Raw genomic sequence first — 22,153 nt, 5'->3', positions numbered from 1 at the left:
GAAGCGTTAAAGGTGAATAGCTGCTGTCTCCCCACACACCCCTCAAACCAAAAGGGAAAAGAAGCACATTCTGGAAATGTCAGAAGAGCCTCCTCATGTCTCCTCAGCTAACAGCAGCCTGTGGACAAGCTCGATGGTCTTCCTGCAAACACGAGCATCACAGAGACGGGGGCTCATCGCAAAGGCACAGCCCGACCAGAGTCCACTGGACAGGAGAACTAGGTTCCTGCGCCCGTCCAGCTCCAGCCCCACCGGCCTGTGCGGGAAGGAGCCTCTGCCCCTGCCCGGGAGGCGGGTCAGCAGCTGCCCGCAGGCTCTGCCCCAGCGCAGGGCCTCCCCGCCCCCATGCTGACCTCCTCTCGGACTCCTCAGCCATCTTCAGCGCCAGCACTTCGGCCTCCAGCACCTTCTGCTCCATAAGGCGCTTCTCTTCCTCCGTCCGGATGGCCGTGGCCTTGATGCGCTGCATCTCCTGTTCGGCCTCTGCCGCCTTCTGTGCCAGGAGCTTTGCCTCCTCCTCAGTGATTTGGGCCTTTTCGGCCAACAGGTCGGCTGTCTCCTCGGACCGCATCTGGAGAAAAGAGCGTGCTCAGCGGGAACAGGAGCCCTGTGCCTGTCATCCCGCCCCAATCAGGCCTCAGACACTCAGGTCAGCAAGGACCAAGGTCTTGGACTCCTTGGGGCCCTGCCACTGAGTGTCCCCAAGCCACACCCTTCAACTTCTCAGAAGGCCCTTCAGGGTCCCTCCATGGGGACCACTTGAGCTGAGGCTACACTTTATGAGGGAGAAACCCAACTTAACTCTGTCCTTTCTCTTTAAATAAGTGCTTCAAAAGCACGGGAGACTGTGCCCTCTGGGGACGCATCACAATGCCTAGAGACATTTTTGATTGTCACAAATAGGGGAATCTAGTGGGCAGAGGCCAGGGACACGGCCAACCAGCCCTCAACACACAGGATGGCCCCCACCAGGGGATGACCTGGCCCCGAGGTGGGGCAGGCCAAGGCTGAGACACCCTGCGGGAAAGGTGACCCACAGTGAGTGGAGTCTGCCTGCACTTGGAGGTTGAACTCAATCTAAATCTGCTCCTGGAAACACAGGCGGAGAGGAAGACAATAATTTTAAGCCAAAATGTCAAAGTAAATGTGCCTAATCTGTGGTCCTTGGGGGCCTAACTCCAGAACCAGAGGGAGTCCGAGTAGCCTCCCAGGACCCAGCCCCTTGGAAGTCACCAGGGCTTCGTTGGCCATCGTCGCCTCTTCCTTCATCTGCAGCAGCCTCCTCTCCAGTTCGTCCCTCGTGCGTTCAGCCTCCTCCCTCATCTGCTTCTCTCGAGCGAGGTGCTGCCTCTCCATCTAGGGGGAATGAGCGGCCGCTGGTCACAGGGCCCATGACCTGCTGTGCCACAGATCTGAGGACAGCCAGTGCCCAGGGTCTCCCCTCTGGGGACCCTTTTCTTCCCTGGACTTTAGGTACCAGTGTCGTTCTCCTTGTCCACCACCCTCCATCCTTCTAAACCAGCTCTAGAGTGGAAAGCCGTGCTCCTTGAAAAATCATCTAGTTGTAAATGAACAAACAGCAGAACACGGAGCCAGTCTCCACCTGGATGTACGGGCGCATCCGTACACGCTGGGTACGGAAACAGCTACCTGGCCAACGTGCCTGAGACCCCAGTGGCTCTGCCCTGCAGCTGACAGGACACAATGCAGGCTCCTTCTCCCCAAGGGGCAGCTCCAGAGATAGACCACGTGTCCCTCTCCACCACCGTCAGCCACCGTGCCACTTCTTATCCACACGGACCCATCCCACACCTCTAATCTCATCAACAGTAGCTCCACTCTTGCCTCTGACCCTCGGAGAAGATGGAATCATCCGTGTGATGCATCAATAGCTCACACATCGTATTTCACAGCAGGAGGCGGCGGCAGCCAAGCACAGACCCCCACAGCCTCAAGCGAAAGCAACTCCTGAGCCAGGCCTGTGACAGGAGGGAGCACGGGGGGGGGGGGGGGGGGGGGGGAGGAGTGAGGACGCGGCCCTGATCCTTACGGCACCAGCACTAAGCTGCTGCCGCCTCCCTTGCCTTCCGGATCACTGTATTAATTGGGCCACATGCCGAGCTTAATAAGGCGAACAAGCAGAGGACAAGTGCTATTCTCTGTGATCCTAGGGCTCTAGCTGAGTTCAGAAAGCAGGAGCCAGAAGTGACCACTGCACTATTTTCTTCCTTAAATAATTAAAGCACATTTAATTACTTACTTCTTGCTTCAATCTTCTCCCAAACACAAGATTTTTAAGATTGCTGCTTTTTCTAAATAGTAAGTCAAAAAAACGCATTGGGCCTCAAAGGAATAATGCAAAGACAAGCAATAAAATACAGTAAATTTTTCTCCAGTTTTCCTCTTGCAGGTCAATGAAAAGCTTGGCCGATTTGTTCTCTAATTTCCATCATATTACAATTCCCATTAGGTGGATGACTAGATCCCCATTATCCTCCACTTGAAAAAAGTCTACAACCCCCTTCTGCTCTCAGCATTGCACCCTCCCTGAGACCTCCACCCCAATCATAAGGGACCTCCTGTTTGCAAAGCGGTTTCAGCTCACAAAGACCTTCAGGTACAGTGTGTCCTCTGATCTGAGACACAGAAGAGAGATACTTAGCTCCACTTGACAGATAAGAAAACCGAGATCTGGAAGGTAAGTCAATCACTAGGGTCACATACTAAGTTTCACATCTGGCTCCAAGGTCAATGTCTGTACTGCTGGGCCATGGAGCCCCTGACCTGTGGTTGCCAGATGCCAGGAACGTGCATCTGCCATCCTACAGGCAGTGCAGGTCCAGGGGTGTGTTCAAGCTACTCTCTGCCAGCCTGGAGGCTTACACACTCCTTGCCGTGATCAGATCTCTCACTTCTAAGCTTTCCTCTGCTGACAAAGAGGTCAGAGAGGGCTCTTCTTGAAGTTGCCACTATGACCCTGTGCTGGCCCAGGAGCATTTCTTTGTCCAGCAAAATCCATTCCACTGCCCCCCACCCCACCCCAAAGCATCCCGAAGAGTACATCTGTGGCCTGCCATCTCAGAGAGCAAAGAGACGGAGCCGAGAGCACAGAGACGGAGCCGAGAGCACAATGGATCACACTGGGCATTTCATTCTAAACCTCAGGGCCGGGAGCCAGCTTCGTCGGAGGACCCAAATTAGAGAGCTGCACACAGACTAATTATTACCCCTCCAAGCCTGCAAGTCCTAAGGGCAGCCGATTGCAGCTGCTGCTACTCTGTCTAGTAGTTCATCCAAAGCCATGATTGATATTTCTCAGCAGCGGGGCTCAGATTAGCTGTGCGGATTGTGGTGAGTCAAAAAGGTCTAAGAGTAGAAAACAATGATGCAGATCGTCCAGACTGCTGATAACGTGCTCCTGGCACCTCTCGCTGTGGGCGATGTGCCGCCTGGGCTGACCTGCAATGGGGAAGCGCGGCCGGAGTCTAATTCCAGCAGTGGGCGCAGAGATGCTGCCCTACATTCCATCACCATCTAATTAGAAAAGGAGAAGTCTGGGCACAGGAGACAGGCAGGCAGAAAGAATGAAAGCTTAGCTGCATGGACGATGGATGGATGGATGGATGGGTGGATGGATGGGTGGATAGGTGGGTGGATACATGTGGGCTTGGCTATCTCTGCCCACAACGTGCATTAATCACACTTCACTCAATTCACTGCAGAAATAACTAGGGATGTGTCTTTGAGATATGCTGTTAGAGTTTATTCCTCATTTCCAGAGCTGACATCCCACCATCATTTATTCATCAGCCAAAAAGACCCAACAGGAATAAAATAAGAGTAGGCAGATCCGTGCTCAAAGGACTCCTGTGAGCCCATGACCACTCCTTACCTCCCGGCCGAGACCACCACCAGGAGACAACGGCAGTTCACCTGCTCACCTGCTTTCTGGCCTTCTCCTCCCTGGCCTGAGCTTTCATCTGCTGAACTTCCAAAGAATCAGCCTTCCTCCTCCTCATAAACAGGTCGTGGTTCCCGATACACAGCTGGAGAATCTGTGCAATGAAAGCAGGAGAAATGTTATACCCACACGTTGACTCCACTGAGACAGCACAGCAGCTACAGCATCTTGGTCCAAGGGCTCTTGTGGGGAACCTGAGAGAAGGTATGGAGGGAAACACCAACGTCCTCCCTGTGGCCTCCAGGCCTCAGCTCTGGAGACAATCACAGTGAAGAGAGGAAGGGGTGCCATTTAGCTTGTCTTCTGATGCCCCTCACTCTGCGGAGTCAGGGCATGGCTCCGCAGACCAGGGAAGATGACGGCTAAGCTTGTTCAACAGGCAGGGCTGGGACGACAAGTCATTCGTGGGAAAAAAGTAAGTTGGATTCCCCCACCTCCACCACATGCAGAACTCGACTCCAGAGGAATTAATGCCTTAAGTGCAAAGATCAAGCCATGGAAATTCTTAGAAGAGAACATAGAAGAATATCTTGATGGTCACAGGATAAGGAAAGATGTCAAGCAAGACACAAAAAGCGCAAATAGTTAAGGAAAAGATGTATACGTTTATCTACATTAAAATTTGTTAAGACATAAAAAGCAAGAGGAAAAATAAGACACAAAGTGGAAGAAGAGATAACCAATAAAGAAAACAAACAACCCAAAAGAAAAACAGCCAAAAGACAAGAAACAAGTTTGACAAAAGAGACAATGAGACTGGCCAATAAATATACAAAAAGATATTCAACCTCATTAGTAAAGATGCAAATTAATATGACACTGAAGATACCATTTTAAATGCACAAGATTGGCAAAAATTTTTAAAGGCTAATAACACAATTGCTGAGGATATAGGATATAAGGCAAAAGGAAGTCTCACCCAGGGTTGTTGGATCTGTACATTAATTCACCTTCTTTGGAAAACAACGTGACATAACCTTGAATTTGGACATATACCACATGCAGGGCTATGTGAAGACACTCTCTAGACTCCATGGAAGCAATTGCCCATGCGCACCAGTGGGCAGATACAAGATGCAGAAAGCACTTAATTGTCCATTAACAGGAGAATGGAGGAAAAATATATATATATATATATTTTAACAGAATATATAATGGAATACTATACAGCAGTGAAATGAAAGGACCATATCTTTGAGCATCAACGTAGATAAATCTCAAAAAATAATGTGTAAAAAAGGCATGTGACAGAAGAACACAGTTGATAGCACATACATAAATTTCAAAAACATACATAACTTGCCGTATACGAACTAAAGTTCTGATGAAAAGCAGGGGGATATTAAGCACACAGCTGAGAATGGTGGTCACCTTTGGGGAGAGGGGGGACAGCAGGGTGCTAATGCAAGGGCGGTTCCACAGTGTTGGGAGTGTGCTGTTTCTTAAAGCTTGGTGGTGGGTAGGTAGCTGTTTATTTCTGTTGTTCTTTATACCCCATGTATACATTATACATATTCTTTCATATGTATAAAGTACTTCAATAAAAATAACTTTTAGAAATTCCTCATCACAAAATGTACGTTTGACTCTTTAGGTTACGCTAAAGAGAAATCTTTCAAGGCTGATCAGAGAAGCACGTACCAAGTGAGTTATCATTCTACACCTCACAACATGTCACTCTGATACTGGTTCAAAAACGGCTTTCAATTTCACAGAAAAACTACAGTCTGTAACAAAAACCAGGATCTCAACTTACCAGCTTATTAACACGAAGCTTTGAGGAGTTAAATTTGAAGACATCAATTTTCTTATCCAATGGCTTAATAGTAAACTGAAAGGAAAAAGCAGAAAACAGTTTCAGTCTGATAGCCTAGAACATTGCCACCAACTGGGAAATTCCACAAAAGCAGCAACCCCCCTAGCAAAGTTCCAGCACGAGGCCATGCCTTGTCCTGGCTTCATGGTGCCCAGGAAGTTCAGGATCCTGGAAGCTGGGTTCTCGGCACCATCTTAGGCTGGGAAATCTGAAATACAAACCCTTGACAGGCCCAACTTTGAGGCCAACACTGGGAGGGCCGCCGCAGAGGCGGCCCTGCCTACAGGAGGCTCACCACCTGGCTGGAACTAGACCAACAAGAGTCAACTACTCAAGAGATTACATCACGTGTTAGTGCCTCATTGGGTGGCACAAGTCACAAATCCTCAGGGTAGTATGGACATAAGCTGGTCTTAGACAAAGAATATGACAGAGAAGCTAAAAGGTAGGATGGAGGGGCATTCTGGACAGGGCAAGCAATAGGAATAAGGCAGAGATGGGGAAATGAGCAGTGTTAGTGCGTGTGTGCGCGCGCGTGTGTGTGTGTGTGTGTGTCATTATTAACTCTTTGATGACTAAGATAAAACCATGGGTTTAGACTGGGAGGAAGGCAGGAGTCGGGGCTGGTGAGGTGGGCTGGGGATGGGCAGTCAGAAGGGCTTAGATTTGATGTGACAGCATACAGGGTGTCACCCCAGATTTCCAAACATGGGGATGGTTTGAAGAAAACTGTTAATAGAAAGAATACGGTTAAAGAGTGACAAAGAATGGACTGCAGTAGAAAAGGAAAATACTACAAAAATCAAAGGGGAGAGAAAGAGGAATGCTATGGATGGGCGGGTGGGAGGGTGGGTAGCTTAGTAGGAGAACCCAGGGCCAGACTACCAGGCAGGGTCGAATATAAAGAAAAAACGGCAACTGTTGTTCTCATTCATTCCTGATGAGACCGGACACATCCTAGATTTCAAAGATGCACTTTATTTCTTTTTTTTATTTTTTTATTTTTAACATCTTTATTGGAGTATAATTGCTTTACAATGGTGTGTTAGTTTCTGCTGTATAACAAAGTGAATCAGCTATACATATACATATATCCCCATATCTCCTCCCTCTTGCGTCTCCCTCCCACCCCTCTAGGTGGTCACAAAGCACCGAGCTGATCTCCCTGTGCTATGCGGCTGCTTCCCACTAGCTATCTATTTTACATTTGGTAGTGTATATATGTCCATGCCACTCTCTCACTTCGTCCCAGCTTACCCTTCCCCCTCCCCGTGTCCTCAAGTCCATTCTTTACGTCTGCATCTTTATTCCTGTCCTGCCCCTAGGTTCTTCAGAACCTTTTTTTTTTCTTTTTTAGATTCCATATATATGTGTTAGCATACGGTATTTGTTTTTCTCTTTCTGACTTACTTCACTCTGTATGACAGACTCTAGGTCCATCCACCACACTACAAATAACTCAATTTCGTTTCTTTTTATGGCTGAGCAATATTCCATTGTATATATGTGCCACATCTTCTTTATCCATTCATCTGTCGATGGACACTTAGGTTGCTTCTATGTCCTGGCTATTGTAAATACAGCTGCAATGAACATTGTGGCACATGACTCTTTTTGAATTATGGTTTTCTCAGAGTATATGCCCAGTAGTGGGATTGCTGGGTCGTATGGTAGTTCTATTTTTAGTTTTTTAAGGAACCTCCATACTGTTCTCCATAGTGGCTGTATCAATTTACATTCCCACCAACAGTGCAAGAGGGTTCCCTTTTCTCCACGCCCTCTCCAGCATTTATTGTTTGTAGATTTTTTGATGATGACCATTCTAACTGGTGTGAGGTGATACCTCATTGTAGTTTTGATTTGCATTTCTCTAATGACTAGTGATGTTGAGCATCCTTTCATGTGTTTGTTGGCAATCTGTATATCTTCTTTGGAGAAATGTCTATTTAGGTCTTCTGCCCATTTTTGGATTGGGTTGTTTGTTTTTTTGATATTGAGCTGCTTGTAAATTTTGGAGATTAAATCCTTTGTCAGTTGCTTCATTTGCAAATATTTTCTCCCATTCTGAGGGTTGTCTTTTCGTCTTATGTTTTCCTTTGCTGTGCAAAAGCTTTTAAGTTTCATTAGGTCCCATTTGTTTATTTTTGTTTTTATTTCCATTTCTCTAGGAGGTGGGTCAGAAAGGATCTTGCTGTGATTTATGTCATAGACAGAGATGCACTTTAAACATGAATATCCACTCCCAAGAAAGACTTGCTAAGCAGATGAAGTCGTTTAGGAAGATCTATTCTTGGGTATTTCTTTCACATGCTGTATTGTCCAACAAGGGGTTACCACACAGAGGACAGAAAAACGGTCCTTTGTTTCGCTTTTGGTCAAGTGAACTTAGAAGCAGTATTGCTCTTGTGTAGGCTGCTATTTATGAATTTCGTGAGCTTATTTTTGGCCCTGCTATCAAAGCCCAGAGCTGTCAGTGGGAAACCTCAAGGAGTGGGGAAACCACAGGCTCTGTGCCATGCCGGGGCATGCACACAGAATCAATGGCTCACTTAAAATAAACCAGCACTTCTGTTGTGACAGCATGGTTGTTGTATATAATGACCAAGACTACTTCTCATCATGTCAAGCCAGCTTGGGGCCCTTGCACTGTGCGAGTTACTGACCTGACGGAACTCGGGGGCGCCTTGCCCCGGGAGAGGGAATATTAGTTTACTGTGTCGAGCCATCGCACTAGGGGAGACTTCACTGCTTGGCTTCCGTGAAGGATGAGTGTTTTGGGAGCCTTTAGCACGCGAAGTTGTGGATGTGCAGTAAATAGATTTTATGAAATTAGGAGATGAAAAACTACCAGCACACCTACTGCTTTAAGTCACGTAGAACTTTCAGTTTAAGTGCTTTAAAAAAGAAATACCTAAATGCTCATCTCCTGGATTACTTACAAAAATCTGAGAAGCCAAAATGTTTTGAATTAAGAAGCTCAATCTGTCTCATCAAGCATGGCCGAGTGGATCTCAACCACATACTGGCAACCAGGGGCCTGGTGCTCCTTTCCTCTAGTTGCTACACGAGGAAAGAGAAAGCAGGAAACCTGCACGGGGTGGGGGCTCTGCAGGCAGCCACGTGGGCCGTCTCTGTTACTCACTCCACGCCCGGGCCTGCCTTCCTCAGCCTGGTGCAGAGTCTCAGGGCCCGTCCTCTGTGCTTCTCTGGAAACTCGGGGGATGTGGCTTCTGCTATTCCTCTCACCAGACACAGGTCACCTGATCCCTCTGCATCTCTGCTTCCTGAGGTGACACAGAGCAACCAGAACACAGCCCCTACTCTCACAGCAGTGTTCTTGTGAAGACTGAATCAGAGCCAGGGCAAAGCTGCTGGCAGGTGGAAAAGCACCATATCATCACCACCTCTGTCACCAGCCGCTCACACTGAGGTTATGTATCACGGCAGTTGAGTCACTACTTGACTATAACTTCCCTGAGGGCTGAGACTGCATTCTCTATATATTTGTTTCTCCCACAAAACCTAACACAAAGGAGATGCTCAAAAACTCTCTTAAACTTAACAATGAATGTGGCTACCAAAGGGGAAAGGGCGGGGGAGGGGATAAATTGGGAGATTGGGACTGACGTATCCACACTACTATATATAAAATAGATAACTAATAAGAACCTACTGTATAGCACAGGGAACTCTACTCAATACTCTGTAATGACCTATATGGGAAAAGAATCTAAAAAAGAGTGGATATATGTATATGTTTAACTGATTCACTTTGCTGTACAGCAGAAACTAACACAACATTGTAAAGCAACTATACTCCAATAAAAATTAATTTAAAAAATTAACAAAGAATGAATAAATACAGGATTACAGCATTAGGGAAAAGTCACAATCCTATGTAGTAATATTTGAATTCTAAGTTAGAGTGCTCATTTGAGTTATTCAAACTTAATTTTTCTTTAATTCTTGTAAGCAAGTTGGCCTGATATCCTTTATATCACTGCTGATATGTATACATTATGTATTTTATATATATATATATATATAAAATACATATACATTCATATACATGTTATGGAGAGGTGTGTGTGTGTGTGTATACCCATATCTCTGCACCACATGAATCAAGCACTGGACACAGAGAGAGGGTTTAATATACACCGCATTTAAAATATAAAGAGAGGGGCTTCCCTGGTGGCGCAGTTGTTAAGAATCTGCCTGCCAATACAGGGGACACGGGTTTGATCCCTGGTCTGGGAAGATCCCACATGCCGCAGAGCAACTAAGCCCGTGTGCCACAGCTACTGAGCCTGCACTCTGGAGTCAGCAAGCCACAACTACTGAGCCCACGTGCCACAACTACTGAAGCCCGCGTGCCTAGAGTCCGTGCTCCGCAACAGGAGAAGCCACCACAATGAGAAGCCTGCGCACCACAACCAACAGTAGCCCCCTCTCGCCGCAACTAGAGAAAGCCCACGCACAGCAACTAAGACCCACACAGCCAAAAATAAAAATAAATAAAATAAATAAATTTATTTAAAAATAAAAAAACAAAGAGAATTCTCACCAGAAATAGAAAGCCAAGTAATAAGAAAGGGTTACTTTCTGGTTTGTTTACTGTTCTCCAGGTTTTAGTCCTGACAGTTGAGCTTCCCAGCCTCTCATTAGTCAGCAGAGGGGTTTAGTGATGCTGTTTGAAAATAGGATGCCAGTACTGTTCTGTAAATACTATAAAGATCAACAAGCAAAAACCCAAAGCCTGGGAATTAAAGGATCTTGCTGCTAACAAGGAGCGGTCTGGCTGGGGCTGCTCCAGAAGGAGGAGAGATGGGGAAAAACCTGCTGGGCCGCCAGGGCATCTACAGTGCAGACAGGTCCTACCTCCTTGTCGCTGTACGAGATGTTTCGGATTTCGTTCCACGGGAAGGAGATCTTGGGGGTCAGCCTGTTCTCAGGGTCATAAATGTGAAGCCCCAAAGCATCCACTCCGAGCAGCAGCTCTGTGCCCTTTTTATTCTGTAGATTTGACAAAGAACAGCCACCGTCACCTCCAGCTGAGGCTCAAGATTTTATTCAACTTCCCGAAGAACCTGGCATAGACCGTTACATGTGACAAGTTTCAACAGGTCCCAACAGAAGTCACTGTTGTCTTAGAACCCAGGGGGCCTCCAGCTTCCTGAACTGGGGCAGGTGGAGGCAAAATGATACCATTCTTGTTACTCATGTGTCCCACGGAAGGATCACTGGGGGCTCCTGTCACTGGCTCGATGGCTAAAGTAGAGGTAATCGAAACACTGTTACCGCTAATTAAATAACTGGCTTATCATAGATGTAGAATAAAAACTTGTAGGATTAAACACCTCTTATATTAAAAGAAAAGGTTATTGTACTACCAGAAAGAAAACTCTAAATGCTGGGATCAGATGGCCTTATTTTACATTAAAATGTAGTTTCAATGTGATAAAGCAAGTATAAAGTGTTAACTGTAGAATCCAGGCTGTGGGTATACATAGGTATGCACTGTAAAAGTCTTCCAACTTCCCTGCATGTTGGAAATTTTTTACTACAAAATATCGGAAAAATACGTCAAAATGCATTATATATAAATTGTACCCCAATAAAGCTGTGTAAAACTTTAACTGATAGACTGTACACAGGCTGTAACTCTGATGGCAGTCCGGCCAGCAGCCAGGGCACCCATAGGGCAAGCGCCCTGGGCCCCCATATCACTGACCAGTGTGCACCTGGAAGCCACCTCTTCGGGCTGCAGGCCCATCGCCCTGTGCTGCAGTCTGGTCCTCGTACGGCAGTGGGGGGAATCTCCCCACACCTGACCCCTTGCTGACAACAAGGAAACGGACCCAAGACTCCAGGGCAGGAAAAAAGGTCTGCAAACCGAGAAGGTGCCGGGACTGTGATGAGAAGTACAAGGCTAACAGCAGGCGTCAGGAGGAGGAGTGAGCACTCTGAGATACATCTTTTACTTGAGCTAACACCTGAAGTCAGATGTGATCACCAAACCAGGAGGGAGAGTCGTCTGCTCATCTGCAGGGCTCTTAAAACCACTGTGTTAACACAAGTGAGGCTTTGTGCTTTAAAAATCTATAGTACGTTTTGGAAAACAAGACGTTTCATTATGTTTCTAGCTTAAGTTTTTTAAAAAAATGGATTGCACCCTCTGCCTCCTATCATGAGGCTCCAACTGTTCTAGAGAATAAACAGAGAAGTGGGGACTCAAGCAGCCCCTTTCAAATTGTTTTAAGCACACGTCTTCCTTAGGTGATGGTGAAATTTCGGGAACTTTAACATAAAGACACTAAAATATCCATTAGCCTCATCTATCGCGCAATACAAGACACACACGCACAAAATAGTATAATTTAGTCTGCTGTAGAAATATTCCCTCATAAGAAGCTGGTTTTGAAAGGTTATAAAATACTAGTTTTCTAGAATGTAGGTGGTGGAGCAAGAGGAGTCATATGGACAAACCCACAGAAATGTGTCAAATGAGTCTGACCTTAAAGAAACCAAACAATTAGCAAATACAAATTAATAAAACTTTAGAAAACAACCTTTGGCGTTATTAGGGAAAATCTTTTAGGCATTTGTATACTATACAAAAATGACATAATTTGTCAGCGTGCCTTATTTTATGCAAATGATCCATTAAAAATACGTATTTAGAAAACAAAGTAGAAAGCTATCCCTAGGATATTTTACATGTGTTTCAATTTACCTAAATTTAATACAAAATTTATGGAAACCCTGAAAAGGAAAGCAAGCCTTAACTATAATGATGGCTGTTTTACTGTCTACTCATCTACAGTTTGGAACCGGGAATGAAATACTTCAGCAAATCGCATGAACTCCTTTGGGAGGAGCTGCGACCAGCAGCAGAGCCTCAGGAGAAAGATGCTTGAAAGGCCGGACAGGGGCTGAAAACAAACGCTTCTCCGGTGCAGGAGCAGCGGGTTCCCAGAGGACAGCGGACTGTTAATGGTCTGCATAGAAAATCAATTAGCCTGCCAGGGAGAGTCCCCACCCAAACAAATCAGTAATCTGTAAAAGCAGCTTTATTCTCCTTGTGTCCTGGGGGAAGAAAGTATTTACAGGTGTTCCCTGTGGACCCGGATCTCACAGAGCCAGAGATACTCAAATGTTACACCAGAGCATTCAGACAGGTTTCTGCCCAGACAGGACCAGGCCCTCACGGGCTCCACTGATACGTAATCACCTAGGATCTAATTTAAGTCCCAATATAGAAAATGAGGCTCTTAGACCCTCCCCTTCCTCTTCCCCTGAACTGTTGAATACCGCCCTGGGATGGGGAGGGACCCGTTTTAACAGTCTGCCCTCATTCAGTCTCCACCCACACACAGGGAACTCGCAGAGGCTTCTACACACCCGGATTGAAAAGTAGTTCACACCGTACATCTCCAGGTCCTGAGCTATCTTCAAATATTCCATTTCAGCTTCGTCCCTGCGAGGAGAATGAAAGACACCGTCACTGGCACGGAAATGAGAAATCTGGAGGGCGGCGCACACCGAGCTGAGCTTCGAAACTGTGGGAAGACGCGAGCCAGGCAGCTACCAGCCAAGCTCTGCCCGATCCCAAGTCTGTTAACCACACCACACAGAGGTGAAGCAGAATTTCCCGTCCCCATGAAAACAAGGGAATCGATTCATTAGTGTCTCTTGGCTTCAATTTCACGCTTTACCCTTGGTAAATAGTGACACCCGGCTTGAGTAATTCAAGAAAAGCACATAGTACATCTGCTCCCTCAAATGGATTTGTATGTTCGAACTTTACGTAAGCTGTTGCTTTATCTAATTGCGTACTTTCTTCACCTAGAAGGTTTTGGTAATGATGTATCTCTCTCTGCAAGCTACCTGAGAGCTGCCTTTCTGATTTTATTCCTTTGGGTGTTATTGGAGGTTAAGGCACCTTCCTGATTTTAATCCTTTGGATGTTGCTAGAGGTTAGGGCAAGAGCTATCCAGGCTGTCAAACCCAAGCCAGCTCACCCACTTCTAAGTTGTGAGTCAGACTTAAAGGAAGCTCTTGAAGTAGCAATGACTTGCAGAAAACTCCCAGATAGGTACAGTGTTGAAATATCTTAACTCAATTCTCCCTATGACCTTGCCTTCTTCCCTCTCTCCCATCTCAATATGGTCTCAAATGAATTTAAAAAATTCAACCTGAGAGGATAAGCAGTGGCAAGCAGGTGGAGAAACTTGAAATCACACACGTTGTTGAGGTAAATTGATACAATTGCTTTGGAAAATTGTTTGATGTTATTTGTAACAGCAAAAACCAGGAGACAATGGGACAACCTAAATGTCCATCAATAGTGGAATGGATAAATAATGTGTGGTCTATGAATACAGCGGGATTCTACACAGCAACAAAAATGGAAAAAACCACCGTTACAAGCCACAAACCGAAATCTCACAATATCATGCTGCATAAAAGAAGTGAGGCACAAATAACAGAAACTGTCTGATTGCACTTATACAATGTTTAAAACAGGCAACACTAATCCATGGAGTTGGATTCAGAAGAGTGGTTACCTCTGGGAAGGAGTGATCGGGGGCACGTGCTTTCTTGTCACCTCGTGTTACCTGGTGTTTTCACTTTATAAGAATCCATCAAGTGGTATATTTACGACTTGTCCACTTTTCGGTATACTTTTTTAAGAGTTAAAAACAACATGTGGGCTTCCCTGGTGGCGCAGTGGTTGAGAGTCCGCCTGCCGATGCAGGGGACGCGGGTTCATGCCCCGGTCCAGGAAGATCCCACATGCCGCAGAGCGGCTGGGCCCAGGAGCCATGGCCGCTGAGCCTGCGCGTCCGGAGCCTGTGCTCCGCAACGGGAGAGGCCACACAGTGAGAGGCCCGCGTACCGCAAAAAACAACAACAACAACAACAACAACATGTGATAGGAAGTTGATTTGAAGAAGAGAAAAAAAATATTAAAGGCTAATGAAAAGATGATCAATTCCTAAAGTGATTGGGGAAATGCTAATTAATATTTAAGATACAAAATTTCATCTTTTAGATCACAAAAATTAGATTGGTTAAAAACCAGTGTTGGGGAGAGAATGGGGGGGGGAAGACTTTCACACACAGCCGATGGGCTTGTAAATAGGTACAACCTTTTCAGAGGGCAATTTGGAGGCACCTGTCAAGACGCGAAATGCTCACATCCTTTGCTTCAGCAGCTCCTCTAAAGGATCTATCCTCAGAACTACTCATACAATTATATAATGATATCAGATTGTACACTGCAGAACATTCTGTAAAAGTGAAAGACCTATAGCTACTCCAAATACCATCAATAGAGGAATGGATGCAAAAGCTATGGGATATGCATATAATAGAACTTTTTTTTTGAGTTTTATTTTTTTATACAGCACATTCTTATTAGTTATTTTATACATATTAGTGAATGTATGTCAATCCCAATCTCCCAATTCATCCCACCACCATGCCCCCACCACTCTCCCCCCTTGGTGTCCATACATTTTTTCTCTACATCTGTGTCTCTGTTTCTGCCCTGCAAACTGGTTCATCTGTACCATTCTTCTAGGTTCCACATATATGCGTTAATATATGATCATTGTTTTTCTCTTTCTGACTTACTTCACTCTGTATGACAGTCTCTAGATCCATCCAGGTCTCTACAAATGACCCAATTTCGTTCCTTTTTATGACTGAGTATTCCATTGTATATATGTACCACATCTTCTTTATCCATTCATCTGTTGATGGGCATTTAGGTTGCTTCCATGACCTGGCTATTGTAAATAGTGCTGCAATGAACACTGGGGTGCATGTGTCTTTTTTTAAAAAAAATATTTATTTATTTTATTTTTTGGCTGCGTTGGGTCCTCCTTGCTGCATGCGGGCTTTCTCTAGTTGCAGTGAGCGGAGGCTACTCTTCGTTGCAGTGCACAGGCTTCTCATTAGGGTGGCTTCTCTTGTTGCGGGGCATGGGCTCTAGGCGCACAGGCTTCAGTAGTTGTGGCACGTGGGCTCAGTAGTTGTGGCGCACGGGCTTAGTTGCTCTGCGGCATGTGGGCTCTTCCTGGACCAGGGATTGAACCCATGTCCCCTGCATGGGCAGGCAGATTCTTAACCACTGAGCCACCAGGGAAGTCCCTGCATGTGTCTTTTTGAATGATGGTTTTGTCTGGGTATATGCCCAGTAGTGGGATTGCTGGGTCATACGGTAATTCTATTTTTAGTTTTTTAAGGAACCTCCATAATGTTCTCCATAGTGGCTGTATCAATTTACATTCCCACCAGCAGTGCAAGAGGGTTCCCTTTCCTCCACACCCTCTCCAGCATTTGTTGTTTATAGATTTTCTGATGATGCCCATTCTAACTGGTGTGAGGTGATACCTCATTGTAGTTTTGATTTGCATTTCTCTAATAATTAGTGATGTTGAGCAGCTTTTCATGTGCCTCTTGGCTATCTGTATGTTTTCTTTGGAGAAATGTCTATTTAGGCCTTCTGCCCATTTTTTGATTGGGTTGTTTTTTTTTTTTTAATATTGAGCTGCATGAGCTGTTTATATATTTGAGATTAATCCTTTGTCCGTTGATTCCTTTGCAAATACTTTCTCCCATTCTGAGGGTTGTCTTTTTGTCTTGTTTGTAGTTTCCTTTTCTTGGCAAAAGCTTTTAAGTTTCATTAGGTCCCATTTGTTTATTTTTGTTTTTATTTCCATTACTCTAGGAGGCGGATCAAAAATATCTTGATGTCAAAGAGTGTTCTTCCTATGTTTTCCTCTAAGAGTTTTATGGTGTCCGGTCTTACATTTAGGTCTCTAATCCATTGTGAGTTTATTTTTGTGTATGGTATTAGGGAGTGTTCTAATTTCATTCTTTTACATGTAGCTGTCCAGTTTTCCCAGCACCACTTATTGAAGAAACTGTCTTTTCCCCATTGTATATCCTTGCCTCCTTTGTCATAGATTAGTTGACCATAGGTGCGTGGGTTTATCTCTGGGCTTTCTATCCTGTTCCATTGATCTATATTTATGTTTTTGTGCCAGTACCATATTGTCTTGATTACTGTACCTTTGTAGTACAGTCTGAAGTCAGGGTTTCGTCTCATTCCTCCAACTCCATTTTTTTCCCTCAAGACTGCTTTGGCTATTCAGGGTATTTTGTGTCTCCATACAAATTTTAAGATTTTTTGTTCTAGTTCTGTAAAAAATGCCAGTGGTAATTTCATAGGGATTGAATTGAAACTGTAGATTGCTTTGGGTAGTATAGTCATTTTCACAGTATTGATTCTTCCAGTCCAAGAACATGGTATATCTCTCCATCTGTTTGTATCATCTTTAATTGCTTTCACCAGTGTCTTATAGTTTTCTGCATAGAGGTCTTTTGTCTCTCTAGGTAGGTTTATTCCTAGATATTTTATTCTTTTTGTTGCAATGGTAAATGGGAGTGTTTCCTAATTTCTCTTTCAGATTTTTCATCATTAGTGTATAGGAATGCAACAGATTTCTGTGCATTAATTTTGTATCCTGCAATCTCATAGCGCTGGTCAGAAAAGATGCTCGATATGATTTCAATTTTCTTAAATTTACCAAGGCTTGGTTTGTGACCCAAGATGTGATCTATCCTGGAGAATGTTCCAAGCGCACTTGAGAAGAAAGTGTAATCTGCTGTTTTTGGATGGAATGTCCTATAAATATCAATTAAATCTATCTGGTCTATTGTGTCATTTAAAGCTTGTGTTTCCTTATTACTTATCTCATTTAAAGCTTGTGTTTCCTTATTACTTATCTGTCTGGATGATCTGTCCATTGGTGTAAGTGAGGTGTTAAAGTCCCCCACTATTATTGTGTTACTGTTGATTTCCTCTTTTATAGCTGTTAGTAGTTGCCTTATGTATTGAGGTACTCCTATGTTGGGTGCATATATATTTGTAATTGTTATATCTTCTTCTTGGATTGATCCCTTGATCATTATGTCCTTCCTTGTCTCTTGTAACATTCTTTATTTTAAAGTCTATTTTATCTGATATGAGTATTGCTACTCCAGCTTTCTTTTGATTTCCATTTGCATGGAATATCCTTTTCCATCCCCTCCCTTTCAGTCTGTATGTGTCCCTAGGTCTGAAGTGGGTCTCTTGTAGACAGTATATATATAGGTCTTGTTTTTGTATCCATTCAGCAAGCCTGTGTCTTTTGGTTGGAGCATTTAATCCAGTCACATTTAAGGTAATTATCGATATGTATGTCCCTATTACCATTTTCTTAATTGTTATGGGTTTGTTTTTGTAGGTCCTTTTCTTCTCTTGTGTTTCCCACTTAGAGAAGTTCCTTTAGCATTTGTCGTAGAGCTGGTTTGGTGGTACTGAATTCTCTTAGCTTTTGCTTGTCTGTAAAGCTTTTGATTTCTCCGTCAAATCTGAACGAGATCCTTGCCGGGTAGAGTAATCTTGGTTGTAGGTTCTTCCCTTTCATCATTTTAAATATATTGTGCTACTCCCTTCTGGCTTGTAGAGTTTCTGCTGAGAAATCAGCTGTTAACCTCATGGGAGTTCCCTTGTATGTTATTTGTCATTTTTCCCTTGTTGCTTTCAATAATTTTGTCTTTAATTTTTGACAATTTGATTACTATGTGTCTTGGCATGTTTCTCCTTGGGTTTATCCTGCCCGGGACTCTGCGCTTCCTCAACTTGAGTGGCTATTTCCTTTCCCATATTAGGGAAGTTTTCAACTATAATCTCTTCAAATATTTTCTCGGGTCCTTTTGCTCTCTCTTCTCCTTCTGGGATCCCTATAATGCGAATGTTGTTGCGTTTAATATTGTCCCAGAGGTCTCTTAGGCTGTCTTCATTTCTTTCTTTCTATTTATTTTATTTATTTACTTTTGGCTGCATTGGGTCTTTGTTGCTGCACATGGGCTTTCTCTAGTTGCAGTGAGCGGGGGCTACTCTTCGTTGCGATGCGCGGGCTTCTCATTGCTATGGCTTCTCTTGTTGCAGAGCACGGCCTTCAGTAGTTGTGGCTCATGGGCTCTAGAGCACAGGCTCAGTAGCTGTGGTGCATGGGCTTAGTTGCTCTGCGGCATGTGGGATCTTCCCAGACCAGGGCTCGAACCCATGTCCCCTGCCTGCATTGGCAGGTGGATTCTTAACCACTGCACCACCAGGGAAGCCTTGTCTTCATTTTTTTTCATTCTTTTTTCTTTATTCTGTTCCACGGCAGTGAATTCCACCATTCTGTCTTCCAGGTCACTTATCCATTCTTCTGCCTCAGTTATTCTGCTATTGATTCCTTCTAGTATATTTTTCATTTCAGTTATTGTATTCTTCATCTCTCTTTGTTTGTCCTTTAATTCATCTAGGTGTTTGTTCTTTAATTCTTCTAGGTCTTTGTTAAACATTTCTTGCATCTTCTTGATCTTTGCCTCCATTCTTTTTCTGAGGTCCTGGATCATCTTCACTATAATTATTGTGAATTCTTTTTCTGGAAAGTTGCCTATCTCCACTTCATTTAGTTGTTTTTCTGGGGTTTTATGTTTTTCCTTCATCTGGTACATAGTCCTCTGCCTTTTCATTTTGTCTATCTTTCTGTGAATGTGGTTTTCCTTCCACAGGCTGCAGAATTGTAGTTCTTCATGCTTCTGCTGTCTGCCCTCTGGTGGATGAGGCTATCTAAGAGGTTTGTGCACACTTCCTGATGGGAGGGACTCAGTAGAATTCTTAAAATGAACATAAATTAGCACTGAATGCAGTAGGTCTGTACATCCTGACAGGCAGTAAGTACCCACGCCCCCACGCACCAGAAGAAGGACACACACAATACCGAAGACCAGCACTGCTGCCAGCTCTCCCTTTTTCTTCTGTATACTTCGGTACTGCATTTTGTTCAACAAACACATCCCAGTTTTGTAGTTCCTTAAGAAAGAAAAAAAGGCCCATAAGGTAATATAAATCAGTGATGAAGCAGCCTCACCTGGCTCGGCCTCGGTGCTCTGCGTACCAGGCTGTGATTCTTTCCTCCCACATTTCTGGAGTCATTTGATACAGATTTATTACCTAGCAAAAAAGAGAGCAAAATAAAAAACCCACACACAAAGAAAGTTCTGGTATTGTTTGGTATTTTTATAATTATGCATCATTTTTACAAAACAGCAAAGCTATTTTTAAAAAGCCACATACAGGGAGCCAGTCACATGCAGAGGTGGGTGTGTAAATAAGCACCGTTCAACCTGAGTCACAACTCGGAAAGCTGCACCATTTCTCAGGCCGCGGGGCTCCCCTCGCCTGGCAGCACCCCTCTTTCCTGGGCCATAGAGCCCAGGGGGAGGACCTTGCTCAGGAGCAGAGCTCACTAATTTCGGGCCAGCCGCGGGCCAGGCTGTACGTGCTGCTGCCTTTGCCTCTGCAGAAATCATCAGAGGAGCAGGTAAAGTCAGGGGAAGGTGAGGAGCAGACCTTTATCACACATGACAGGGGAGCGGAGCTATAAAATCAGAAGCAGCAAAAGGGAGGGAAGGACTGCTTCTGAGGCTAATGAACAAGACGAACACCACCAAGGATTAAAAGCTACAATGCCCCGCCCCCCACTCATCCCTATCCACCCCGCCTGCGCAGCTGCAAACAGCTCATTTCCCCAGGCTAAACTCAGGCTGCTCCACGCCCCTCCCTAGGAATCACTGAGCTCCCCCACCTTTAAAGAAAGGACCATCCGCAGGCCATGCCTGTCCTGGCAACCCCAAATGAATCCCACGAACCTCTGCTTTTTAATGTTCTTAACAGAGATCATTATTCGAGATTGATTACAAAACATTTATAAAAATGTTCTTGCCACCTACGTCCAATATTCCTTCCGGTCCTTTGGTTATGTCTTCCCAAACAGGGAATTTGACTTCTTACCCTTTTTGGAAGCAATTCCTCTTGGGCCAAAAATCCCCGCTTGTGAACAGAGGGGTCGTAGTCACCATACTGGAAGGAGAGGAAAAGGAGAGCGTGGGATTGAGATTCTAAAGACAACTGCGTTTCTGAACAGGTCGACTCAGCCTCTGTCCCTCCCAGCTCCAGGGAGCAATTTAATTCTGATGACAAGTCAAGATTGCAACCTTGCTAGTTTGTTATCCTTGGATGAAAATACAAAACTGATTATATCTGTGAACAGAGTCGCATAATCCCATAAGGGATGGATGGGTGACATGCTAATAAGAATGTGACATTTGTAGAGAAATGTGGCCAAGTTTTCTAACTCCTGAAGGAAGCCGTCACTACCAAAACAGCTTTTGAAAGGAGGTAACAAAACATAACTGTGTAAGTTGTGATTAGCAACCAGTGATAAGAGTGTTACCTATAAATGCTTCTAAGTGGCTGGTAATTGGAGCCAATTGATAGGTGGGAGCTGGGGATAATGCCAGCAATATTTTTAATACCTTTCAATCAAGGTTCTGAAAAATGCTTTGGAAAAATCTGATGCCAACACTGTCATTTCTATCGTACAGACAAAGAAATGAGTAAAATGTTAACAGATTTTCCTGAAGCTGCAGAGCAAATCACTCTGGGGCCTGCATTTTAATGTACTCACCAGGGACAATAACTTGAAGTTTATTTTCTGATTTCAAAACAAATACCCCTCCCTGCTCTGCAGTGGGAAGGTCACCACAATGAGAAACTGCGCACCTCGCTGCAACTAGGGAGGGCCTGCGTGCAGCAATGAAGACCCAACACAGCCAAAAATAAATAGAATGGATAAATTTATAAAAAAACAAACAAACAAACAAATACCCCTTTCCTAGAAAGTGAGTCTGACCAGGAAATAATCAGAATTGAAGGAATTTTTTAAAAGAAACTAACCATAAAATATATAGACGATCAAAGCCTATCTCTTGTCAATCAGCATTCAGTGGCTTTTCTTTTGACCCAAAACAGCAAAGCTCAGTATTTTAGTATTATCTTCTATAAACATTTATCCTTTTTGCCACCAACATTGGAAAAACAAAAGAAAGGTCTGGCACAAGGCTGTTGGCTCTACATCCCACCAAATTAGGTGAGGACATGGCCTACCCTCATTCCCAAAGAACCTTAAATTAGATTTCTGGTGAGTTTTCCAACAGACACTCATGAGACTGAAGAGATGTTCATCATCAACTGTAAATCATGACTTTTTCCCATACTACCCTTCTATAAAAGCCCCGAGGATTAATATCTCTTATGAACCTCATAATTACCTTGCAAATAACAGAATTGTAGTGCATTGCTTTTTCAGTTTAAAAAATTAACTGGTCAAACTTAAATACTTAACCCTGTCTATGCATTTCTTCATTTAAAAAACTTGAAGGAGGGACTTCCCTGGTGGTCCAGTGGTTAAGACAACACGCTT

At 44.3% G+C, this 22,153-nt stretch overlaps 1 protein-coding gene across 5 annotated transcripts in view; it reads right to left on the bottom strand.

Annotated features, from left to right (window-relative positions):
- NF2 (NF2, moesin-ezrin-radixin like (MERLIN) tumor suppressor) overlaps positions 1 to 22,153 on the bottom strand; it is a gene marked incomplete at its 3' end in the record, with an annotated part of 78,623 nt that overhangs the window by 18,731 nt on the left and 37,739 nt on the right. For all 5 annotated transcript variants that reach the window (XM_082668099.1, XM_082668098.1, XM_082668097.1 and 2 more), the window contains exons 5-12: positions 20,683 to 20,751; positions 19,760 to 19,842; positions 13,182 to 13,257; positions 10,659 to 10,793; positions 5,718 to 5,792; positions 3,942 to 4,055; positions 1,234 to 1,356; positions 354 to 571 (exon numbers count right to left, since the gene is read on the bottom strand). In XM_082668099.1, the coding sequence (XP_082524225.1) occupies positions 354 to 571; positions 1,234 to 1,356; positions 3,942 to 4,055; positions 5,718 to 5,792; positions 10,659 to 10,793; positions 13,182 to 13,257; positions 19,760 to 19,842; positions 20,683 to 20,751 (893 nt within the window). The remainder of the gene's footprint in view (positions 1 to 353; positions 572 to 1,233; positions 1,357 to 3,941; positions 4,056 to 5,717; positions 5,793 to 10,658; positions 10,794 to 13,181; positions 13,258 to 19,759; positions 19,843 to 20,682; positions 20,752 to 22,153) is intronic.

This window comes from Grampus griseus (genome assembly GCF_964374135.1).
Source record: "Grampus griseus genome assembly, chromosome: 12".
Taxonomy (NCBI): Eukaryota; Metazoa; Chordata; class Mammalia; order Artiodactyla; family Delphinidae; genus Grampus; species Grampus griseus.
Note: the sequence above shows the minus strand (reverse complement) of the source record. Positions and strands in the feature narration are given on the sequence as shown.